Source organism: Megachile rotundata, chromosome 4 (genome assembly GCF_050947335.1).
Source record: "Megachile rotundata isolate GNS110a chromosome 4, iyMegRotu1, whole genome shotgun sequence".
Classification (NCBI taxonomy): domain Eukaryota; kingdom Metazoa; phylum Arthropoda; class Insecta; order Hymenoptera; family Megachilidae; genus Megachile; species Megachile rotundata.
Window position 1 is genome coordinate 11,785,556 of NC_134986.1, and position 21,010 is coordinate 11,806,565.

At 32.1% G+C, this 21,010-nt stretch overlaps 1 protein-coding gene across 5 annotated transcripts in view; it reads left to right on the plus strand.

The window, feature by feature from the left end:
* The window catches only part of crb (cell polarity complex component crumbs), a 58,751-nt gene that overhangs the window by 31,570 nt on the left and 6,171 nt on the right, over positions 1 to 21,010 (plus strand). For 2 of the 5 annotated variants that reach the window (XM_012281418.2, XM_012281417.2), the window contains exons 2-11: positions 9,597 to 9,967; positions 10,575 to 10,755; positions 11,615 to 11,779; positions 14,555 to 14,882; positions 15,548 to 16,008; positions 17,413 to 17,594; positions 17,721 to 17,874; positions 18,253 to 18,717; positions 19,399 to 20,134; positions 20,569 to 20,971. In XM_012281418.2, coding sequence (XP_012136808.1) covers positions 9,597 to 9,967; positions 10,575 to 10,755; positions 11,615 to 11,779; positions 14,555 to 14,882; positions 15,548 to 16,008; positions 17,413 to 17,594; positions 17,721 to 17,874; positions 18,253 to 18,717; positions 19,399 to 20,134; positions 20,569 to 20,971 — 3,446 coding nt within the window. The remainder of the gene's footprint in view (positions 1 to 9,596; positions 9,968 to 10,574; positions 10,756 to 11,614; positions 11,780 to 14,554; positions 14,883 to 15,547; positions 16,009 to 17,412; positions 17,595 to 17,720; positions 17,875 to 18,252; positions 18,718 to 19,398; positions 20,135 to 20,568; positions 20,972 to 21,010) is intronic. The other 3 variants (XM_012281419.2, XM_012281420.2, XM_076531374.1) reach the window with 3 other exon arrangements.

Below are 21,010 nucleotides of genomic sequence, written 5' to 3' on the forward strand. Positions count from 1 at the left end.
TTCAAATATTTCGATATTTTATTTTCTTTTTAATTTCTCGTTTATTCGTTTAGTTATACGGATGAAAATATGTCGTTTGTTATACAGAAATAATATAAATTATATAGATATAATTTAGTAAGTGTGAATAATGCAAATTGACTTAATTTAATACAATTTTATAAGAGACAAATAAATACAATTAACCTTACAAAATTAATATCTAACTTAACATTAATTTACATGTTTTTGTTAAGACAATTTCTGTAAAATCTTAGTTAATTCACATGAAGATGAAGAATTAATATATCAACTTATGTTTTATCATTTGTTTATTTATTTTTCAACTTCACGTTTAATTTCAGAGTAAGTGTGCATTAAAAATTACAAATTTTTTAAAATTAAAATTAAAAATTCGAATGAAGATAAAGAATTAATATATTAATTTATGTTTTATCATTTGTTCATTTATTTTTCAACTTCATGTTTAATTTCAGAGTAAGTGTGCATTAAAAATTACAAATCTTTAAAAATTAAAATTAAAAATTCGAATGAAGATAGAACATAAATGAATTTTAACTAATTTTAATAGAAATGAAGAACTATAAAAGGAAAAGTACTTTTACTTCCCGTAGGTAATCATTTTAGCAAATGAATGGGTCATATAACATTCAGAAGCTCGAGCATATTGCGTGATGACATGATTTTCATAGACAGGGATATAATTCCTTTATTTGGTGTACCAGCTTTCACGTAACACAATGCCAATTGTACAAAGACAATTTGTCAATAGCGTTTCCATTTCATTCTCACCGATGCAAATGTGTTTCTGTGGTTTTATGTCCTCGTAAACGTAAAAACTGTGCCGCTTTCGAACAATAACGAGCGAACATTCGCGGACACACTTGGTCTTCTGAGGAAAATGCTGATGCAGCAAAACGTGCATTAACGAATTAGCAAATTGAAGAGGCTTTTCGAATTTTTACGATCTGGGGAGTTTGGAATTTTTGGAATTGTGGATTATGAGTTTGGGAATTTCAAAATTTGGAGGTTTAGGTATGTGGAAAGTTCGGAGTTGGGAGATTTAGGAATTTAGGGATTTTCAAATTGGGAGATTTAGAAATTTTTGAATTTTGGAATTGAGGAATCTTCAGATTTGTAAATTTAGGAATTTGGGAATTTTCAGATTTACAAATTTAGGAATTGGAGAATTTTCAAACTTGGAAAAATAGAAATTGGGTAATTTTAAATTTGGGTATTTAGGAATTGGATAATTTTAAATTTGGAACTATAGAAATTGGATAACTTTAAAATTTTGAAATTTATACATCTAGTCATTTCCAATTCAAAAAATTTAGAAATCTGATCTTTTCAAAATTTTTAACTTTGCAAACTGTGTAATTTCCAAACTAAAATTCTTCAAATTTTGGTATAAAAAAAAATATGAAACTATTAACTTGAAAAATGAACCACTCCTCGCAGCAACCCGTCACTACTTCCAATAGCAAATCAATAAAACCCGACAATAAATCTACATAATTTCTCATTAAAGTACTCTCTAAATAATAAATATCGCGCGTAAAAACGTAAAGGGGTTTCAGGTTGTTGCCACAGAAGGAGATCCGGTCTGGAATAAGTTGTGCAAGTAAACTAGAGGGAACCTTGATTCGATTGCTCTTCCAGTAATTTCCAAAGGAAAGCGGTCGAATTGTTTTGCGCATCTGAATGCATGGTACACCGTAATCAAAGAATGCTTTTCGGTTCAGTGACACGTGGGAATTCGTCGACTACATTCAGACTATAAATGGCTGGAAACCAGCTACGAGAATTCTTTGCATCTATTGCAAAACTTAGAACGTGAGTCATCGTAGCTATAACTCGTTTCTCGATGATAACCCGTCGCGACGTTTTCTGTGATCGTTTGATTCGCGTAAACGTCGCTTTACTTTCAATTCCAACTTCTTTTATTACCCTTCTTCAATCAAATCTTCGTAATTATAATTTTAAAATGCTTTAATTATGATGTGATCTTCTTTCTCTTTTCAAAAAGGCTAATTGCTATGAAATTTTCTTGTGGTGCTCATACTGGGTGGCATAATCAAAATTTATTGACAAAATGTATTAAAACTTGTCAACTCATAAAAATTTTGAAATATTTGTAATAATATTTTTCACTATGTTGATAATAATTGTAGTAGTTTGAATGATTGATATTTTGTTTGAATACATCTTTTATAAACATGAAGTGGATTCTTAGAAAATGTACAGCCATTTTATTCTTACACTCTTCAAATGTTTTAGAATATTTGACTTACAGAAATGTATTTTATAAAATCTATGAGCGAAGGAAAGTATACTGTTATAATATCAATGATACTTTTTTAATTCCTTTAAGTATTAACCTTAGTGAATTATAAAAAAAAGAACCTCCTTTTTAATTACTTTAATGAGTTACATATTACATAGTCATACTTTCATTTATTGTTAAAAAATGTTCTATAGTGATTTTTAAATTTGTCAGCTTGTAATGATTATAATGTATGATAATAATTATAATTTATAAAAATTGAAGAAAAATGTTCATTGTTTGAATATAAAGTATGTAGGAATACATACATATGTGTGAGTCACTATATGTCCCACAATATATTCATGCTCTGACAAGTTATTTTTACTTCCATAACGAAGCTGTTATAATAAAATTAATACCGTAGGTGCTTAACTGTTGTGAGTAAGTACGATGACTAAACCTTTCGGACAGGAGAGACAAATTGTGAGGGAGAGACACGAGCAAAAAGTCAGACTAGATAAGGTAGTGGTTTGTTAGTCAAACAACGCACGCGACTACCGTATGCATTGTACGATCGAGTGTGTGCTGGCGATAAACTGTGTTTGTTAGAATTCTCAGCAGGATGTTCGTGCTTCTTAATAAAATTAACAGCCGTGTTACGCAACGATAACGAGAAGTGGCCGTACTTGTTCCGTAAATTCGTTAATTACGTGCTGAAATCGAAAATTTTACTCTTTGGAATTTTATGAAGGCGTTTTGGGATTTTATTGAGGCACAGGTTTGTGATTTTGTGTTTTGTGAATTATGGTATCACAATTTTGCAATTTTTCAATTTTTCAATCTTTCAATTTTTCAATTTTTCAATTTTTCAATTTTTCCATTTTTCCATTTTTCCATTATTCAATTTTTCCATTTTTCAATTTTTCAATTTTTCAATTTTGTAATTTTGTAATTTTGTAATTTTACAATTTTAGTTTCACGATTTAGCCATTTCAGAATTTTACAATTTTGTAATTTAATTTTTTGCACGATTTAGCCATTTCAGAATTTCACAATTTTGTAATTTTACAATTTTATAATTTGGCAATTTCATAATTTTGCAATTTCACAATTTCACAATTTCACAATTTTACCATTTCATCATTTCGCAATTTTATAATTTTGCAATTTCATCATTTCGCAATTTCATAATTTTGCTATATCGTCATTTCACAATTTCACAATTTTTCATAGACATAGAAAGTTCAGATAACATTATATTACAACAAATAAATTATAAAATACTATTTAATCTTCGTATACTAGAACATCAGTGTTACTCTCTTTTAAACACACAGAAAGTTCAAATTATATATATTATATAGCAACAAGTGGATTACAAAATGTTATACAATTATCACGTATTAGAGTATTCTCTTTTGCAGACATAGAAAGTTCAGATTATACAATGTTACCACATACTTTTCTTATCTGTATGTTTACATATTCCGATGATTTTGGTTGCATCAGATAATATCGTAACATCTAAATTACTTTGCATCTATTACTTTACAAGTGTCGGTATCTCGAGCAAACAGCTTCTCAACGAAGCAACAAAGAATCTTATACCGAGCTAGCAAAGGCGTGGCAAGAATCACGAAGCTGTTGAGTCATATTATCGAAGTCATAGGTGAATGTATACATGTAATCTCCATGTGAAAGAAGTCTATAAACCCATTTTCATATTCGGAATACCTTAACGTATTTCAATTAACCTTTAAACGTTAACCTGTGTCACATGCTCCGCCATTTTGAATGACACACTGTTCTTTCTTTGTGTATGCATGTATTAATTAATATGCACGTATATTTGGTTAGTTGAGCTGACAACTTTATTCTAGTTAAGAATACTGGTATTTTGTTAGTTGTTAAATGCTTTAACGAACTTTATTTATTTTATTTTAACAAACTTTTTTATTTTCTTTATTTTGGTTAGGGGATCATTCCAAATCGATATTTTGGACGTCACCATCTACGATTTTACTCTAATCGAAATATATTATAGTCCACGTGAAATTAGGGGGGGTTTAAGTCATCATTTTGCCGATTTCGAATTTGTTAAAAAATAACAAGCCTTCAAAGTTTGCAATTTTTGCGAAAATAGTCTTCACTTACGAATTTTTTTCTCAAAAACTACTGGACCGATTTAGCTAAATTCTGTTTCGTTTTATTCATGAAGGATTGGTCTATTTTAAAATATTTTTTTGAATTCCCTCAATTTGTTATGAAATGTCGAAAAATTTAAACAAATTCTTGTTTTGTGTTTTTTTCAATGAGGGACGTAAAGAGTTTAAATTAAAAAAAATTATGGTTACATTTTTTTAAACTTCCCATTTAAAATGAACCCTCTAAAATGTACAATATTATACTATGTTTCTTATATTTTTCCAAATTTGCGATGTTATATTTTATAAAATAGATCTACTTCATTGAAAATGTTTATATTATCATTATTTACTAGTATTACTTAAAAAAATTTGAAAATGCATAATTAAATATTACTGTACATATTAAAATAGTTATAGAATCTTGAATCATCTACAATGATGAATGTCGTGTTTTGTCGTCAGTATACTTTCATAAATAATTCCAAGCATCTGCGGTCTTTCCTAACAACAAGGAATTCCTCTAAAGATCGACGTAGCAAACGAATCGTGAAATTTTACACAGTCTGTCTGACCGTTATGCTTTCTAACAGTAAACTCCTTTCTAATGTACCATGTGCATACATCATTTTCTTTTTTATCGTTTGAATATGATGTATGAATCGCGGATAAATTAATGTAAAGAACATACTGCTTAATAAGTTCACTCTGAGACACGGTCGTTACTCTACAATTGTTATTCAAGAATTCAGCTAAATATTGTCCAATTAACAGGTAAATTATCACGTAATTTTTCAAAAATATTATCTGATTGAGATAGCTGTGAGGAAGTGTCAAATTACAATGCCAAGAATTGCTGTAGTGTGGTTTTTATACGTTTTGTTTGTGGTGGTTCAATATACGTTTAATAGATTTAAGAAGACTATGTGTTAGTAGTTTAAAAATATTTTTAATTTTCGTATTCTGAGATTTTTATGGTCTTATGTTTTTGCATTTTCTTGCTACTAAATTTTTGAGGGTCTAATTTGGCAAATTTCTGGATTTTCAAATTTTTTATTAGTAAATTTTTATTTTAGTAAATTTTTGCAATACCAAATTTCCATATTTTTGGAAGTTTCCAAATTGTCAAATTTTCACATTACAAAATTTCTAGATTTTCAAACTTCTACATTTCCAAATTTCTACATTTCCAAATTTCCACATATTCAAATTTCCACATATCCAAATTTCCACATATCCAAATTTCCACATATCCAAATTTCTACATATCTAAATTTCTACATTTTCAAATTTCCACATATCCAAATTTCCACATATCCAAATTTCCACATATCCAAATTCCTACATTTCCAAATTTCTACATTTCCAAATTTCTACATATCCAAATTTCTACATTTCCAAATTTTTAAATTTTCAAATTACTAAATTATTGAATTTCTAAATCTGCCAATGACCAAACATCTAAATTATCAAATGACCATATTACTACATTACCAAGTTTCTGAACTTCTAAACTTTCAAACTTCTTCGGCACTAAATTATCAAGTTTCTACATTTGTAAATTCTAACATTATCAAATTTCTATATTTTTAAATCCCCACATTACCAAATTTCTATATTTGCAAACTTCTGCATTGTCAAATTTATACATTTCCAAATTATTTAATTTCCAAGTTACAAAATTACCAAATGAACAAATGATCAATTACGAAATTAAAAAATTACTAAATTATCCAATTATCAAATTACCAAATTATCAAATTAAATTATTTAAAACTCCTCTACCTTCATAATTCACCAATTTGAAAAAGAGCGCAAAGAATATTTAAAAAGCTCCGCAAAGAACCGAACAAATTCGACGCTATTCTTTCGCGATCAAAGGAGACTTCAATGCCCGCACAGCGATGAGACGTCTTTCTATCGACTCATCGCTGGTCTCGAACCTGAGAAACCAGACACGTCACCATATTGGTCGTTCGAAGAAGAAGGAGCTAGAACTTCCGGTTGTTCCGTTTGTTGTCTGAAAGCAATCTTTTATAAGCCGTTTCCACTTATACACGCACTATACATACAATCGGATCAACGTGTGCCTCAAGATAACACATAATTATGTTAACGATAATTGTAACTGCCATTCAATTACATAGAAATATTTAGCACACAATGAGAAAGAGCAAAACAACGTATGAGAAGTAATAATGTATGTGCTTTAAAATTGAAATTGATTCTTATTGAGTTTTTGTCGACAATCAATTTTGTTTCATCATAAATTCCTATTTTTTTTAATAGTTTATGATTGTAAGAATAAAGGACAGATTTTTTATGCATGCAGGAAGATTTTAATAATTTTTTTTAACAGTAAAATGACTGATTTTAGGTTTTACATTTAATATTGCAAAATTCATTTCTTTTAATATTTTTTTAATATTACAAATTCAATTTTATTGTGATACTTTTGTTGAAATGTTTGTCACATATTGTTGAAATAAAAAATTGTATATGTCACTTAATACTTCAGTAATTAATTTCTTTTAATATTTTCTTAATACTACAAATTCACTTTTACTGCCATATTTTCATTGGAATGTTTGTCACATTTTGTTGAAATAAAACATACATGTCACCTAATACTTCAGTAATTCATTTCTTTTAATATTATCTTAATATTACAAATTCACTTTTACTGTCATACTTTCATTGAAGTGTTAGTCATATTTTATTGCAATGCAAAATAAATATTAGTTAATGCCTTAGTATTTGTTTTCTTTTTCACCATATTTTCACACTTTTAAAAGTGTACAAATAACACAGCTGGTTCTGAAGTTAAACAGCCGCCATTCTGATAATTGTATAACGTAAAAGCTTGTCAACGTTTACACGTGTTTAATTTATTTCCCGAAATCGTCATATTTCAGCTTGTACTAACAGGTATGGTGCATGAATCAGCTGAATACTTCACTTTATCTTGCTTGTTGATATCGAACAGAAAATATGGGTTAGTTTAGCTGACCCATTTATTTATTACAACACACTGTGTACAATTTACTTATCGCTAGTTATTGTGTAAGTTACTATCTTATTTTGGTTGATATGTATTTTGTGCAACTTTCTGAGAACATTTTTACTGGATTGTTAAAAATGGTAAACAACTGCACTTGACAAATGTATGAATACATGTAGTCAGAAAAATCACAGTTATGGTATTAATTAGTACGAAATGTAATATTCTTCAAATCAATTCTTAAGTACTGAAATTTTATTTTTAATGAACTTGTAATTTTATAGAATACTAGTATATTTTATAGTATCAATTTTATAGTTTCGATATGTGATACAAAGTTGCTAATATTTTTAACTTTGGTTCTTTTAATAAACATATGTATGTTGTTACCAGTATTATGATCATTGCTCACATTCTCATCAAGAATATATGTAGTAACACGAAGATTAAAATTATTAAAATTAACATGAAGACAAAATATTAAAATTATCTCATCCTTCAAATTTCCATACTTACCATTAAAAATTTACTCAAACACAAATTTAGTAATTTTAAAATTTGATCATTTCAAACTAAAAAATTTAAAAAACCCAGAAAACTGAAGATGCAGAACACAGGTACAGAAATGCAGAAATCTGAAATTTCCAAATCTAGAAACGAATTATTTTAACGATTCACCGCAAATTATTGCAGAGTTGCATTAAAGATTCATGCAAAGGGTATTTATAATATGACCTGTAGGATTACGTGAATTATTTCAAATATTCCAGAATAGCTTCTGCCGGTATAAACCAGTTAAATTATACAATTTCGTCAGATTTTCACCAATATATAACCGTAATGTCTACTTTAAACGACAGTCTATTTTGACCGTACAGCCTTACGAGAGTATGCAGATGCATCTCATGCATTATTTATTGGCCACCATCGATCCTGGTGTAGGTGCACTGCACTTCATCAACCGGTCTAAAAGTCAATGATTATTATTATCTTAAATTGGAGTATTTATACTCTGAAGAAAGACAATTTCTTTAAATATAAAATCAACATTTGGTGTCATTTTTTGGTAAATTTTTTAAATGAAATAAAATGAAATAATAAAATATTTGAATCACATTTTATGTTATTATGTCGATACACTCATTACATAATTTATTTTATTATTTGCTATTATTGCATTTATCATTTGGTTATTATTATTAAGTATTAATTATTATTGCATAAATTATTACATGATTTACTATTTATTAATGTATTGTTACAATGATATAATCAATATACATATAATTATATCGTTGCAATCATATAATTATATCGTTAAAAATATAATAAAATTATACTATCACACATATTTATATTTTTGTTCACATTTTTGCTTTGATTTCTTAAAATTATTTAAAATACACATTGTATTTATGTATCATTATATCCAGATCCTAAATTAAAAAAGAATTAATGCATTTTAAAAACGTTACACGATGCACATCAAATTTTTGCCTCATAGAAAAATTAAATTATTTCGTTAAAAAAAAATTACAAAATAAGAAGTTTAGTTTTTAATAAAGAATGAAAGATGTGACTTTGGTTCTGAAATAAAAATATTAAGATAAATAATGCTTGAACGAATTTATACCTAATAAACAGTCGATCGAATGATTATTTCACTGGTAGGCCGTACAGTATTGATATAATTCGAAGGTTTTTGACGAGTACATCAACTAAATCTCTGACACGTGTCAGTTGCAATACGAACATTATCTCCCCGAAGTTGCAAGCTACTAATGATAACAGAAATTAGGACGGACATGTATGTGTGTACATATCGATTATGTCTTCTATTTCCTGCTCTGAATCAATATCCGTGTCCGTTTGAACACTTGAAAAATTACTCGCCACACGTACATATAATTACAATTTACATATTTATATTATTTTGAAGTATCAGATTTACAAATTACCAAAGTGTAAGATTTGTGCATCTATAATTTCAAAATTGTATGTTAGCTTAAATAATCTATTTATAAAAATATCTGGTTCCCCAAAATTTTAACACAAGACAGAATAGCTTCCTAACAAAACAATTTCGCAGCAAAAAAGAATACCTTCCTAACAAGTTAAAAGTTTAAGATATTTATAGTACGTTTGAATAATAATTAAGTAGTGATTTAAATTTCTGTTTCAGTACTCACTAGCTTGTTAGTAGTCACTGACGAAGCGCCGCAAGACATCAGACACAAAGAGTACGATGAACATCCTCGAGAAGCATACTTCGATGGCTCTGCTTTTCTCAAATTGAGCTCCTTCGTGTCGGTGCACAGGCACAGTGGTTTAAGTTTTCGAACTTGCGAAGGTGGTCGTCTTTTCATGCAGAAATACAACGACGATTCGATCAGTCTTGAAGTGACTCCGGAAGGACTACTTTTTGTGGCGATCGTTGACCAACAACGTTACAAAGCGAGACTTAATGCTAGGTTACTCAACAACGCTTGGAACAATGTTAATCTCTTTTTTAGACTCGGGAATCTTACTTTGAACGCTGCTGGTCATACACAGGTAAAATAAACACTGAAATATTTTCAAGATGAGTAACTATTTGTATTTAGTCTGCTGTTATATTTTTTAGTTGCATTGAGTTATTGTGTTTTTATGTTGAATGTATACTTATGTACATATGTAGAGCTTGTACATATGTAGAATTTGCTCATGTAGGTTTAAAAACGTATAAAACTAAGAATTTCTGATTTTACAAGTTAGAAAAAGCACAAATTTAAAAATCAAAGATTTATTTTAAAAATATCTGCAAATTTAAAAATTGAAATTTTAAAGATTAAGTCTTCAATGTCTAAATTTTTAATTGTAAATTATCCAACAAAAATTGATTCATTTTATTTAAACAGAACAAGAATAATTTAAAATAACAATAATACATAGAATAATACAAAAATAACAATAATTTAAATAAATAAATAAGTAAATTAATATTTGAAATTCAGTCCCATAAAAGATTGAAATATTTAAAATCATCTCAAACAAATTTTGTCAATATCCTAAAAATACTACGTGTTATAAATGAAACATCTTGTAAATAATAAAAAGAAGTTATCTTTTAATCTACGACACGAAACGACGTTGATCTAACGCCTAACGCTATTATGTTTAGGTAATTGCTAATGCCACGTACAACGCTGCGATTCTTACGCTTCCTGACTACGATATGAATGGCTCTCTCATTGTGGGAGAAGGATTCAGAGGATGCATTCTCCAAGGTCCTGGAATTCTTTTTAACGACACTATCAATAACGGAGCCATCTTTGGTCCGTGCCCTGCGGACAACAAAGGATGTAAGAATTTTCATTTTCCTATCGTAAATACCATACAAGTTTATTAAAAAACAGAAATTATGGAGAAATAAAATTTACTTCTCGAATATTGTACTACACAAAACCGTTATTCAACCTTAAATTCTTATTTTGATTTCTTCTTGAAATATAATAATATTAAATATTACAAAAATATGAGATCTTGATGAACGATTTTTGAAAAGAATTAATTAATGAATGTTGCAAAGACTGTTTTTAGTATGTATATTTTTAAGTACATATGAAGGTTGTGCATACATACATTTAATGATTGCATACTAATTAATAAGCTCATTAATAAGTTAGGCTGTTTTAACTGGTAGTGTAATTATAAAAAATAGAATGAAATATAATACTTCATTGAATTCATCTTCGTCTAAATTATACTTATATCAAGTAAACATAGTAGCGTTTATAGAAAACAACATGTTCCTTCATTAAAAAAATCAATTTAATAAAATGTTATACCCAAACAAAGCTGATTAACTTTCTTAAAATTATTCAAAGATATTTTTGTTTAATTTCAAACATGCTTTTGCTAGATTATTCAAACATGTTTTTACAAAACTAATTAAACATGTTCTAACAAAACTAATGTTTCTGTAAAATTCTTCAAATAAGTTTTGAGGTTATAAACGCCACAAAATGGCGGATAGTTCCCCCAGTATAATTAATGGTATATCAGAGTAAAGTGTAGCTTCTACAACGTAGAACCACAGCACAATATGCGAGTGAAGATCCACGTATAATTGGTTTGTTGCTGCATAGACACGTGTGATCGTTTTGTGATCACGTATATAAGCAGTAGATTGCATGCTAGATTCTCGTACGAAACTTTCAGGTAGTACAGGCGGACTCGGCAGCGTAGGACCGAGCTCGATCACCACCATGGATTTCTGCAATCATGAGCCATGCATGATGCATGGTAAATGCGTGTCACGGCAGGATCGTTACGAGTGCCACTGTTACGCCCGATATTCCGGCAACAACTGTCAAATTGACAATGGTAGACCTCGACGTTGAATATGGAGTTTTGGGCAAAGGGATTACGGCTGCAAATAGATCCGTGGCTTTCTGACATTCTGAAACACCGATATAAGACTGCGAATCAGCTTTTTCTTTTAAACTAAATTTTCTTTTAAAAATTCCAAAATGTACACTTCATTCTTCTTCACTATTTTAAATAATTTAAATCTAAATTTATACCTGAATTGAAGAATTAAGGAATTGAAGTAAGGAATTTAAATTAGGAATTTAAATCAAGTGTATTTATATTCAACAAGTTTAACTGTACATTCATGCTTAGAAAATTTCATTATAAATGTTAATACTTGTATTTCAAAAATTCACATCTGAATTTATACTCACAAAATTTTATGCAAATACATATATTTATTTTTAAGTTCAAGTCTAAAATGTTTCAAAAATTTTAATCAAAATGTACGTGGCATTGAATGTTACAATCTTACATGTACTTTATTTGTTGATATTATTTATTATCATTTTTAAAATGTCATCACAGTATTTGAATATCAGTGAAATTCATTCTGACAGCCTAAAAAAAGATGCAATAAAAAAGAGTTTGTAAAAGAAAATTACAAAGAAGTTTGTAAAACTGTAAAGAATTAGCCACGGATTCTATTTGAGCTGTCACTGGTTCTCGCATGGCATTCATTTTCTTTTACAATCATTTCCTTCCATCAACGTTTCCATGAAAATACTTGTATTTTGCATATTGCAAACGAATCTTACGATGCGTGGATAATTATGCAATTGACCTTTCGAATGTCTATAAGAAACATTTGCAAGAGTGCTCGATTGAATCGATCAGCTGCAAGTAAATACTCCGAGGAAAACACGCTAACAAAGATGAATGCGTAGTAGTAGAATTTCGAGATTATTTAGTAAGATTTATATGAAGAGGAAACTGTTCGGATAAAGTTTCTAACAACAGAAGTTTGGCTGTTAGTTTGCTGAATAAATTAGCACGGTAGCCTGACTTGTTACCTGCTTTTGCAAGCTTTATAACAGTATCTTTATAATAATCCTTTGTGAAAAACGTAAATAAACTCGAAAGCGAACTTAATAAACTTGATGTTTCTTAGATAAATTCTTTTAATTGTTGGTAGATTAAAATACAAAAAGAAAGTTGTGTATACTTCATATCTTGAGAGTATCTTTATTATAATATGAAAGTATATTTCTGTAATAATAAGTGAAATTTTGTATTTTTACAAATAATTAAATTCTTTTGAAGTACTATTTCTTGCGACTAACCAAGTACATATTTTTTTAAAGAATGTATATATTTATGAGTAATATAATAGTACAATAAAATTGTTTTATAAAGGCTTTTAACTGATAGAATATTTGGATGCTAAACATTTTTTTTAAATTATAAGTAAATCTGTATCTTTTTATTTTATTTTGCTGTTTAATTTTATGCTTCTTAGCTATAGGTTTCATTATCATAATATCATGTTTTCACATTTTTTCTTTGGAAGCTTATTAGAATTAGTAAATAGGTGTTGGACTTTGGGCACATTGGTATCATATTTTTTTATAATTAATTGGTTCTTTTTCTTTTTGGTTTAACAAGTCATCAAATTCCCAAACTCAACCCTTCAAATTTTTAAAGTTTCCTAAGTTTCAAATTTTCCAAATTCCAAGCTCTTCAAATTTCTAAATTTCCAAATTCCTTACCCCCCAAATTTCTAAACTTCCAAATTTCTCACTCCCCAAATTTCTAAATTTCCAAATTCCTCACTCCCCAAATTCCAAACTCCCCAAATTTTTAAATTTCCAAATTCCTCACGCCTCAAATTCCCAAATTTCCAAATTCCTCACTCTCCTAATTTCTAAATTGCCAATCTCCAAACTCTCCAAATTTCTAAATCTCCAAATTCCTCACTCCCCAAATTCCAAGCTCCCCAAATTTCTAAATTTCCAAATTCCTCACTCCCCAAATTTCTAAATTTCCGAATTCCTCACCCCCCAAATTTCTAAATTTCCGAATTCCTCACCCCCCAAATTTCTAAATTTCCAAATTCCTCACTCCCCAAATTCCAAGCTCCCCAAATTTCTAAATTTCCAAATTCCTCACCCCCCAAATTTCTAAATTTCCAAATTCCTCACCCCCCAAATTTCTAAATTTCCAAATTCCTCACTCCCCAAATTTCTAAATTTCCGAATTCCTCACCCCCCAAATTTCTAAATTTCCAAATTCCTCACTCCCCAAATTCCAAGCTCCCCAAATTTCTAAATTTCCAAATTCCTCACCCCCCAAATTTCTAAATTTCCAAATTCCTCACTCCCCAAATTTCTAAATTTCCGAATTCCTCACTCCCCAAATTCCAAGCTCCCCAAATTTCTAAATTTCCAAATCCCTCACTCCCCAAATTTCTAAATTTCTAAATTCCTCACGCCTCAAATTCCCAAATTTCCAAATTCCTCAGCCCCCAAATTTCTAAATTTCCGAATTCCTCACTCCCCAAATTTCTAAATTTCCAAATTCCTCACGCCTCAAATTCCCAAATTTCCAAATTCCTCACTCTCCAAATTCCCAAATTTCCAAATCCCTCACTCCCCAAATTTCTCCAAAATCTTCCAAATCCCAAATTTTCAATTCCTCACACCTCCAACCCCTCACCTCCCACATCTCAAATCCTCCCACTAACATTTTCCTTATCATCAGCACAAGATTCTCGAATGTTGCTTCCTATCGCTTCTCCCTCATCAATCTCTCTCCCACTTAATCATCTTACAAAATTCGGTTTGTTAGGTTCGCCCTGTTTAACCGGTCCCTGTCGAAATGGCGGCACCTGTAACGAGGATGCGAAGGGAGATTACAGTTGCGCGTGCAAACCAGGATTCACCGGGACATTCTGCGAATCTCAACTTGGAGTACGACTCTGCGAACAGAGTCCCTGCAGAAACGACGGTATCTGTTTAGCCGTCACCGAAACCGATTACAAATGCGAATGTTCAGCAGGATGGACTGGTAAAAACTGCGAAACGAACATCAACGAGTGTGCCTCGAATCCTTGCAAACACGGTGGACTTTGCATCGACGGTATCAATAACTATACTTGCATGTGCGATAGAACAGGGTATGTTTGTTCATTAAACTTCATTTTGTTATCGACCCTTTGCACTCTCGCGTTGATGAAACGCAAATAGAAATTTGTTTTTTAAATTATAATGAAGACAGGAGAAATATTTGATGAAAATTTAAGAACGATTAATAATTTATGAGCAGTTAAAAGTGAATTATAAAATAAGCTTAAAATGAATTTAAAAATAATTTTATGGAGTAGTAAGTCTTTGCACTTGAAGATAATTTTATTGCCTGCAAAAAGCAATTTTAAAACGCATTAATTAAAATGTTAGATGACTTCTTTTGAGGTTATTATTTTAACACTAATATTTTCGTTATGTTCATACACAGTATTGTCGGAAAAGTAACTGAAGCATTGATAACCACTCTAAGAATTAACCCTTTGCACTCGAAGATAATTTTATTGTTTACAAACAGCAAGTTTAAAATATTAATAAAAATGTTAAATGAGTTCTTTTGAGGTTATTATTTCTCTACTAATAATTTTCAGTATGTTTACATCACACGAGCACTTTTATAGAATTAATTAAATAACGCTTATTAAAAAATATTGTATAAAATCGAACGGTGCCTGAGAGGAGTCTCTAGAGCGCAAAGGGTTAATAACCAACAAAAATTCGTATAAATTGTAAGAAATTAAAGATGAATCTCTTGCAGGTACGAAGGTGCAAATTGCGAGATTGATATCGACGAATGCCTAGCAGACCCGTGTCTGAACAACGGTGTATGCTACGACAATTATGGTGGTTATATCTGCCATTGTCCGAACGGTTTCGAAGGACAGAATTGTGAATTGAACTTGAACGAGTGCATATCAGACCCGTGCAAACACGGTGGCGACTGCGTGGACGATGTAGGTTCATATCATTGTAATTGTCTGCCTGGATACGCGGGTCGTCACTGCGAGCTCAGAAGTTTATGCGAAAACGCAGCATGCCCGGCGAATAGCATTTGCGTGGAAGACGCCCATGGCCCGCAATGTGTTTGTAATCCTGGATTCATGGGCAATCCTCCGAATTGCACTATCAATTATTGCGCCAACAACCCGTGTGCTAATGGAGGAACGTGCACCAGCAACAAAGACGGATTCAATTGTACCTGCCCGCCCGAGTGGAAAGGTAAAGGATGGATTATAATATATGTTCGGAGAAAGTTCGGACACGTTTAATCGGACCACGAAAATTCAGAGTCATCGGAGTGCTATTATAACTACAGTGCTTCAACATTTGAGAAATGTGGATATTTGAAACAAATTCATTTGCAAATTTTTTAGGTTTATTTCGGACCTTGCTATGCTTTTATCAAATTAGAAAGTTATTACATTTATTGTGCTGGAATTTTTGAATTTTTATGATTGATAATTTGTTTTTTGTTCTATTGCATAATCGGATGCACAAATACTTCAATTTAAAAATTTTTTAATAGGGAAGTTACTAACTCACCAATTACTGAAATTTCCAAGTCCTAAAATTTGTGAATTTCCAATTTTGCAGTTTTTCTATGATCTAAAGTCCTAAATTGGCAAATTAGCACTATCAAGGTTCCAAATTCTTAATTTTCTAATTCTCTAGTCCAAATTTTCAAATTTTCAAATTTTCAAATTACCAAGTTACTAACTCATCAATTACTCAAATCTCCAAATCCCAAAATTTGTGAATTTCCAATTTTGCAATTTTTCTGTGATCTAACGTCCTAAATTGGCAAATTAGCACTATCAAGGTTCCAAATTCTAAATTTTCTAATTCTCTAGTCCAAATTTTCAAATTTTCAAATTTTCAAATTACCGAGTTACTAACTCACCAATTACTCAAATCTCCAAATCCCAAAATTTGTGAATTTCCAATTTTGCAATTTTTCTACCCTCTAAAGTCCCAAATTGGCAAATTAGCACTATCAAGGTTCCAAATTCTAAATTTTCAAATCCTCTAGTCCAAATTTTCAAATTTTCAAATTACCAAGTTACTAACTCACCAATGACTGAAATTTCTAAATTCCAAAATTTGTAAATTTCCAATTTTGCAATTTTTCTACCCTCTAAAGTCCCAAATTGGCAAATTAGCACTATCAAGGTTCCAAATTCTAAATTTTCAAATCCTCTAGTCCAAATTTTCAAATTTTCAAATTAACAAATTACTAACTCACTAATTATTCAAATTTCCAAATCCCAAAATTTACAAATTTCCAATTTCTCAATTTCCTATCTTCTGAAGTCCCCAATTACCACTCCCCAATTAGCACTACCCAGATCCCAAATCCCCAAGTCCAAATTTCTAAATTTTCAAATTAACCTACAAAATCCCTAAATTCTCAAATTCCCAAATTCGCAAACTGTACTTCCCAGTCCGTAATCAGTGTACCCTATCGATCCACACGTGTGTTGAAACATTAACAATGCATCTTAATCACCTAAGTTCAGCAGCCGATATTGAACCAAACAAAATTCATCCATTATAACATTCAAACATTCCTAATCTTAAATGTTTCTCGTTTGTCTTCACATGTGACGTATTTCATACGATCAGGAACAACATGCTTATCACCCGCTTCGGATTGGTGTTCCGCCTGTTACAACGGTGGTGTTTGCCAGGAAACACCTTATGGTGTTTCTTGTAAGTGCCCGAAGTTTTGGAGAGGACCGCAATGCAAGGAACCGATCACCTGTCGTGATCTGCCTTGCAAGCAGGCATCAGCCTGTCACGACTATGTGAGTGAATGACAGCTAGCTTTCGCATGCACATCCGAATCTAGCCTAATTAATCGACCGTGTCGAACATATTCTCTGTGTTGTATCTCCTATTGCTTTGTTTGTTGCGTTTGTCGCTGCGAGCAGGCCGGAGGCTTTTATTGCACCTGCGAGCCAGGATGGACGGGCCCTGATTGTTCCATCGATGATGACGAGTGTGTCAGCAATCCTTGTCGCAACGGTGGCATCTGCATCGATCAACAAATTAGCTACTACTGTCAATGTCTTCCGGGATATTCCGGTAATCACACAATTCACGGAATCCACTGTTCTCTGTGACGTCTTTTTCATTTGTCTAACTAACATCTGTCTTTTGTCAAATCTAACATGTTTATTAAACACTCAAAAATCTGGTAAGGAATTGAGATACAAAAGTATCGACATGGAATGCAAACACAACGGCAATTTCTCGGTGAAAATTTTTTTAAAATGACCATTTATTCAATTATAAAATGAAATGATATTTCATGTAAAACATAATAAGCTTGATTAGTTAATTCATTCAAAATTGTCTAGTCAAAATTATTTATTCAATTACCTATTTGAAAGAAATTACGTATGAATAAACCAAAAGTACATGCTAAAACGATGATAAATAACACAAGTACAATACCATTAGGTAAGAACTGTCAAATAAACGTGGACGAGTGTCTGTCACAACCCTGTCAAAACGGTGGTACGTGTATCGATCGAATCAACGGGTACACGTGTAACTGCACCAAGGATTTCATGGGCGAAAACTGCGAACTGGAATACAATGCATGCGCGGTAAATCCGTGTCAGAACAATGGAAACTGCACCCTGATAGCGAGATCGCGGCGAGAGTTCGTTTGCGAATGCCCGCAGGGTTTCGAGGGGAAGATATGCAACATCAATGTCGACGATTGCGTCGATGTCGTGTGTCCTGATGGCAAGATTTGCGTGGATGGTATCGCTGGTTACGAATGCAAATGCCGAGAGGGTTACAGGGATCCTAATTGTACCCTAATCGTCGACCATTGCGCGACGAAACCCTGCAACAGCGGCACTTGCATCGACCTTGGGGAACATGGTTTCGAGTGCAAATGCAAGGACGGCTATCAAGGTAAATTTCATGGGAAACGGGCTAAACATTTTACCGTAGTTGTTACTGCTATTTTTAAGCATTCAAGATGCAAAGTACGGTGGCTTTTAAGAGATGATACTTCCGTGGCAGGGTTTATGCGCTTATTTGTTTATTCATGTACACTATTTGCAATGTTACGAGTTTTTTCTGAACTGTTGCATAACTTCCAAATTTTCAAGCTTACTTCTCCCAAATTTCTAGACTTCTCAGATCCTATATTTTCAAAATTTTCTTCTTGGATTCTGAAAGTCTTTATCTTCTCTAATGTGCAATTGCAAATAATCCAAATGTTCCAAATCCTCAAAATTTGTCAACTTTGACAAACTTGCACTTTTCCTAATTCCTTGCAATCCCAAATGTCCACGTTACTAAATTTGAAAATTTGAAAATGGGGCCAGCTGGCAATGCAAAGTCAAGTAACACTGTAGAGTAGCTATCATGAGTAACTTCGTGTCTAATCTTGATCAAGTAATCTTGATGTTGATCATGTCTAATTACAACTAACTAAATATATTTTAAGACTACATCCAAACTCATAAATACATTAATAATAATAATGAATAATACCATAAGCTATTAGAAGTACTGGAACATATCCGCATAGTTTGCCAACTTACCAGACGTGCACAGAAGTCCTTTAGCTGTCTAATTAATTCACAGGGCAATTCTGTGAAGAAGACGTGGACGAATGCAAAGTGGAAGGCATTTCCCTGTGCAATAACGGGATCTGCTTGAACACGGAGGGCAGCTACAATTGTTTCTGCAGACCGGGATTCTCCGGGGACCACTGCGACATCGACATCGACGAATGTCTGTGGGCACCGTGCAAGAACAACGCCACGTGTATCGACCGTATCAACACGTTCGAGTGCCAGTGTCCACCGGGTTACTCCGGGAAAACCTGCGACATGGACGTGAACGAGTGCGAGAGCGATCCTTGCCAGAACGGTGCCACGTGCGTCAATGAAATCGCCAGCTACATGTGCATTTGCTCACTGGGCTTCCGTGGGATTAATTGCGAGATCAATATCGATGATTGCGAGCCGTCACCTTGCTTGAATCAGGGCCGATGCATCGACGGTATTAACAATTATACCTGTGACTGCAGCGACACGGGTTTCGAAGGTGCACACTGTGAACAGAATATCGACGACTGCCGCTCGCAACCGTGTGTGAACGGCGCTAAATGCAAAGATGATATCAAGAATTATAAGTGCCAATGTTATGCTGGGTACACTGGGAAGAATTGCGAAATCGACGTGAACGAATGCGATAGCTCACCTTGCAAGTACAATGGAACTTGTTTAGAGAGATCAAAGAGCGAGTTGTACAAGAGCGACGCGTTGACCTTACCTGCTATATTCAATCAGGAATTTAGCTATGCCAACGCGAGTGGGCAAGTATCGGGTTGGAAGTGGATTAACACTTTGCGGTCTTTGTTAGTGCTTTGATCGTTGAGTTCAGGAAATTTCCTAAAGCCACTTAGCCATGTCTGGTTAATTTCTTGAAGTTACAAGACCCTGTACATCATGTTACATTGATCGATATCCTACAAATTACTTAAGCTACTACATAAATTATTAAGTCAAAAATATTACTCGAAAATGTAATACATGTGATATATTTTATATTAATTTTCAAAGTAAAATTGTTTCATTATCTTTATTTTTACGTACACATTTGCTAAGACAATCTTTATATGAAAGAACACTAAATACTTGTCTGAGTAACAGAGACAGATCTACTTGTGGGTTAATGCAAAAATACCGCAAAGTGTTAACACAAATATGTCAGTAAGCTAAAAAATTATTTTAATCTCGCACGTTTCAGGTACGAATGTCTATGCGTGCAAGGTCTGACAGGCAAAAATTGCGAAATAAATATCAACGAGTGCGACAGCAACCCATGCTTAGCCGGAAATTGCCTGGACCGCATCGGAGGCTACACTTGCGAGTGTGAGAACGGCTACGAAGGTGATCTCTGCCAACACGACATCGACGAATGTAAACGCTACACACCATGCGAGCACGGTGTCTGCACCGATGGAAGAGCAGATTACACATGTACTTGTGAACCAGAGTACGGAGGCAAAAATTGTTCGGTGGAGTTGACCGGATGTCAAGGAAATGCTTGTCAAAATGGCGGAACCTGCTGGCCGTACCTCGTCGACGAAACGATACATAAATTCAATTGCACCTGTCCAAATGGTTTCCATGGAGAAATCTGTGATTATGTAAGTGGTGGTTAACAGTTCAAATAATTGTATAATAGT